Raw genomic sequence first — 5,453 nt, 5'->3', positions numbered from 1 at the left:
GAAACAGTAAGAGGCTGCAGTCCTGCTCTTAGGGACCAGCAGGCTCCAGTCCCAGGAAATGTTTAACAAAGCAAGGGCTATAAACTTTAAGTATTTAGGGGAAATGCAAAAACCAAGGCTTATCTAAAATGTCTGGAGTCCTTGCTAAAAGCTTACCTAAGATGTGGAAGAGATATATGCTAATTGAAGCCTATTGAGAACTGAAACAAAGGGACCATTTGGCCTTTCCTCTCTGTATAAAAGACGTTTGAAAATCTTGTTCCGGGCTCGGGATTCAAACAGAAAGCTCCCGAGTCCGGCCGGCCGTCAATAAACCATTTTTCCTTCTCAAAATCATTCCTGAGTCCTGGCCTCTCTATACTCAAATAATTGAACTTCTCTTAAATTCCACAACAGTTTGACTTTTAAAACGAGGGAAGCCCGTGGCGGTGCCGCTCACCACGCCCCGTGGGGACAGCGTGGCGCCCCTCATGGCTCCAGTGAGGTGGCGGCGACAGCTGCGGAGCGCCCACCGTGGCCCTGCTGTCAGGAACAAGGACTGACCTTTACCTCGTGTCTTCTTGTGTCTTTTTCAGGGACACGGCGGCGCAGGGAGGACTCTGCACCCTCTCCCGCCCCTGCTCGCGGGCGGCGCGGCGCTTCCCTGCGCTAACGGGGCGCGGCGGCCTCGGGCAGACCACGGCTGGCATGCCAGCTGACCGCCCCTCACGGTGCTCATGCGGCGCTTAAAGCCCGACGGCGGCGTCTGCAACGTGCCGCGGGGCGTCTGGGGGGCTGGGGCCTGCCTCAGCACCGGGGCTGTGTGACGTGTGTGGTGTGTGTGCACGTGTGTGGTGCGTGTGTGCACATGTGCAGCGCGTGTGTGGTGCATGTGCGCTCTGTCCCGGTCACGCAGTGGTGACTCCTGCAGCGTCCCCGCATTCCGTGTCCCGGAAGAGGTCTGAGGTGTGCGGAACACAAGTTCCGATTCTGGTTCCCCTGGAAGCTTGGAGTTTGTTGATGAGCTTATGAAATGTTGGAAATAACCACACAACAGTTAAGTTTGGTAAATAAATCAAAACAGTATTTTCTGTGTTAAAATACACACATTTAGTGTGTCCCGTGCCTGTGGCTCGGCCGTCTTCTCAGTCTGCTGGTCTCTCCCCAGGGCGTGATTCTGGTCTACGACGTTGCAAACCGCTGGTCTTTCGGGCATCAAGGATGGATTAAGGACATTGATGAGGTGTGGCGCAGTGACGCTTCTGCCAGAGCCCCTGGGGGCTGGGACGGGGGCGGAGCACGGGGCAGGGGCCTCAGCCCAGCACGGGTCCCAGAGGGCTCAGGGGCAGTGACCTCGGTGCCACCTGCCACGCACTCTTTTGTCCTCAAAATGCCGCTGTCTGCCTTTTTCCCGGAGCCCCCAAGGCGGCTCCAGCGTCACCTGCAGACACACCCCTGTGCAGAGGGCATGCCAAGCCCCTGCCCACCAGCCTTCCAGCACCTTCCCCTGGCCACAGGCCAGGTTCCCAGGGTTCTGCAGGGCAGAGGGGCAGCCGTGGGGTGGGGGGTTTGGTCGTGGAGGGCCCAGGTGGACAGCCGAGCGCTGCCTTCCACCCTGCAGCTGGGCCAGCGGGTGGGCCTCAGGCAGTGACCCCGGACAGCCTCTGACCTCGGCACGGAGGCCGGGCCCCCGCCCTGGCAGGAAGGAGGCACGTGCTCTGCGTGGGAGCGGGTGGGTCACTGGGCAGCGCTCTGGCTGTGGCCGGAAGGGCAGCGGTCACCCCAGCCACGACGGAATGCCCTCTCTTGTCCTGCAGCACGCGCCGGGGTCCCTGAGACCCTGGTGGGGAAGGCCTGCCCTCGGCTTTCAGGCGCAGGTCTCCACGGAACAGGCCCAGGCTGCGCCGCCTCCAGGCCGTGACCTTCCTCGAGGTCAGCCCGCTGTGCAACTTCAACGTCACCGCATCCTCCGCGGAGCTGGTGCGGACCGTGCTGCTGCGGCTCGGGATGGACGGCCCTGGAGGCCCGGCAAGGGTAGGCGCGTCCCAGAGGCGGGTCCCATCCCGAGGGGGAAACCCGTCCGACTTGGGACAAATAACTAAACGGCTCCGTGGGCGTACACGCGGGGGAGTCGCTGACACTTGTGCTCACGGCGGGGGGCGCCCCCGGCAGGGTTCCTGGGTGTGCAAGCTCCGAGGCTGCTGTGGGTGTTGCGGGGAGAAGGGACACCCAGGCAGAGACCACGCTGGGGAGGGCCAGGGCGTGCCGCTGCCGTCCCTGCCGGGCTCCTCGTGGGTGATTTTGGGGAAAAGGGTGCCACGTCATGAGTTCTTCACTTTCCACCCGATTCTGTTTACAAGGAGAGGAACCTGAGAGCTAGAAGGGCGCGGGGTTTCTTTCCTGTAATGTGATTTGCAGTTAGAATGTAATATCCAAATTCCACAGCGTTCCACAGCTAGAGACCTGCATCCTGGTATTTCCTAGGCTTTGTGGAAACCTCCTTCTGATTAGCGCAGCTGTCGTTGTTTGCCTTTGAGTAACTTGTCAGCTTATTACTTTCAAAAGATGAAGTGGACAAATAGCACAGAATCAGTTGAGCAAACCGTCGTTCTTCTAAAACAGGGTTCTGGCCTCAGCACAACCACCCTGCGTTGTGACGACCGAAAATGTCCCCAAACACTACCCGGATCACCCCTCGTTGACCACTGTGCTGAAGAGCTGTGTCGGAACCCTTGGTTTTAAAACAAGCCAACACTTGGAGACCTGTGCTTTCTCCCTTCGGGATTTCCGGTGTCGTCTGTTGTCGTGACACAACTTCAGGAGTGAGAGGTAAGCCCTGCCCCAGCGCGCGCCGTGAGCCCCACTCCCTCCCCGGGCTGGGAACGGGCGCCGTGAGCACTCCCCAGTGTGCTCACAAATAAGCATTTATGAAACTGATCATCTGTTTTTTGTGTTTTTTTCCTTCTTTATTTTTTTTCTAAATGTTACATTCAGAAAATATGAGGTCCCGGTTGTGAGGTCAGCCACACAAGTGATAAAAAAAAAATAATTTTTTTGAAACCTGTTTTCTGGAGCCTGTGCGTTTCCCGTGGGGGGGCTTTCGTCGGGCTGTTTCTGGGCCAGCAGCTCCTCTCAGATTTGGAGGGGAAGCTGTGCGGGGGTCTTGTGTCAGAACACGTGTTTCTGAATAGATTAGCAATGTGGAATTTGAATATTATAGTCTAAATGCAAGTAACATTACATTAAAACCCCTTCTTGAGGGGAGCGGATGTAGCTCAGTGGTTGAGCGCCTGCTTCTTATTTACGAGGTCCTGGGTTCAATCTCCAGTACCTCCTAAAGAACAAATAAACCAAAACCGTCCATGCGCATCTCTCTCTCCAGTTCCTCTATTTGAAAACAAGACCAATTAAAAGTAAATAATGCAAAAAGCGACGTGCTTTTTGCCAAAATGATCCCCTCAAAGGAAGAGCAGAGAAGCCCAGAAGTGACTCTCTGTGGGATTTAAAGCGGAATTCATGCGGTAAGAGTCGGCGCCTCCGGCTCCAGGGCCGCCTGAGCCCAGTGGGGTCCCCGGTTCTCCTCCAGTGCTGAGCCTGCAGGACCTGGGCTGCCCCGTGGTCGTGTCCTGCACGGCCGCGCACCACGGGGACAGGCTGCCCTCCCGGCCGCCATGAGAAGCCACCTCAAGTCCTCCTCCACGGCCAGCGGCCTCAACGCCTGGGTGCCCGGCCCCCTACCCGCTGGCGGCCGGCGCCGCGCACAGAAGGAGCGGCCTGCCCAGGGGGAAGGCCCCCCGCCGGCCCCAGAGCCCGCCAGGAGCTGTGCCAGGAGCAGCTGCAAAATGTCCTGAGGCCGCCGGGGAGCAACGGAGGCTCTGGAGGAGGAGCTGACGGTTACCCCCAAAGGCAGAGGCGGTCAATTCCAGAAGCAGCCGCTTCCACTGCCGCCGCCCGAGGGGCCCGGAGTGCGCACTGTCGAGTTTCGTCCCGACCTGTGTCTGTGGAGGTGACAGTAGGAACCTGCTCGGTTCTTGGTAACAGGACCTGGACGTTTGGAATGGGACTTTGGTCAGCCTTGCAGCGCAGCTTTTTCGCTAAAATGACTGGTTATGTAAGAATGAAGTGAGGAGAGCATAAATTCAAGGGACTTTAAAAAGCAGTGCGAGAGGGATAAATTAGAGAAAACCTTTTTGTAAACCTCCATTTTAACATCAAAACACTAATTTTAAAACACTGCAGATGTGCAGTTAACACCCGACAGATCTGCCCAGTTTATGTATAGAGCGCACTCGATAATGTTTTTGCTGTGTCATTTACTACATTTTGGGATTAATAAGTGATTTATATGCTTATTTTTGTGTAAATCTACCTTTTTTTGTACAAGACGTTCTACAGGTTATGAAGCTGCGGGAAGAAAATGCCAAAGATCTCTCCAGTTGTGTTGAGTCAACAATATTTACCGCTGATTGTCAAGGAAAATATCACCGATGAGCCATTTCACTAAGAAATGAAATTAGCACTATTATTTAAGATGTTTCTTAACAATAAAAGGCATACTTGTTTCTCTCTTGGTAGAGTTTTCGGCTGGCTCTTTCTAATTTTCTGTGTTTTATCTGGCCCTTTGCCTCGTTTGCTTTGTCACCTGGTACAGGCTTCGCATACAGTAAGAGTGCGTGAGTATGAGATGAGATGTCGACAAGGATTCCTTCTTGATCCCTCTTCCTGTCGAGCAGGGGTCCTTAACCTTTTTTGTTCCAGGGACCCTTTGCCAGTCAGGTGAGAACCAAGGACCCCTCGCTAAATCCATTCTGTACTGTGTGTTATTTAATAAACGTATCACACCCACACCAACGCGTCCCCACAGGAGTAATGTTTTTTTGCATTTCCGTTCGAGCTCAGGGAGCCCTTGTTGACAGCCCCTGCTGTGGAGGAAGGAGGGGTACGAGTGGAAGCCTCGGAGCTGGCTCAGGGGGGCAGCCGCACGGAGGCACTCTCGGGCCACTCGTGGGCTCCCCTGCCCGCCCCTTACCGCCCATAAGGGCCCAAGAGTCGTGCTGACTTGCAAAACCGCCAGCGCGGGGCTCTCACGCCTGGAGGTGCCGCTGGATGGTGGGTGCGGAAGGCTCCGGGAGCCGCAGTCGCCCCGAGGGGGGAGGGAGGGATAGAACAGATGGAAAAGGGGGTAGCTGGGGGCGACGGAGGCGTTCTGCATGGTCCTGCAGTGATGGATGCAGGCCGTGGAAAGACCGCCAAACATTTATAAGTGTGTGGCCTAAAGTGTAAAGCATAATGTAAACTACTGACCATGGGTGGTAGCTGTGTTTCAGTATTTGTACATCAGTTGTAACAAATGTACCATCCACCTGTAAAAAGATCATTAATAGGGAAGTAGGAAAAGGGGAGGATGTTGGGTATATGGGAGTCCCCTCTATTCTGTGTGTGATTTCACTGTGACTTGAAACTTCTTTGAAGAC

The 5,453-nt window shown here is 55.4% G+C and overlaps 1 protein-coding gene across 1 annotated transcript; it reads left to right on the top strand.

The window, feature by feature from the left end:
• The first annotated feature begins 716 nt into the window (after nt 1–716).
• On the top strand, nt 717–3,830 carry RAB40B (RAB40B, member RAS oncogene family). Its single transcript, XM_023583885.1, is given in 9 exon segments — nt 717–752; nt 1,148–1,222; nt 1,797–1,879; nt 1,881–1,993; nt 1,996–2,013; nt 3,566–3,637; nt 3,640–3,703; nt 3,705–3,793; nt 3,796–3,830. Coding segments are annotated over 9 exon segments (585 nt in total).
• The last annotated feature ends 1,623 nt before the right edge of the window (nt 3,831–5,453 follow it).

The sequence above is a fragment of the Dasypus novemcinctus genome, chromosome 21, assembly GCF_030445035.2.
Source record: "Dasypus novemcinctus isolate mDasNov1 chromosome 21, mDasNov1.1.hap2, whole genome shotgun sequence".
Taxonomy (NCBI): Eukaryota; Metazoa; Chordata; class Mammalia; order Cingulata; family Dasypodidae; genus Dasypus; species Dasypus novemcinctus.
The sequence above is the reverse complement of the archived record's forward strand: the minus strand, read 5'-3'. Positions and strand labels throughout refer to the sequence as shown.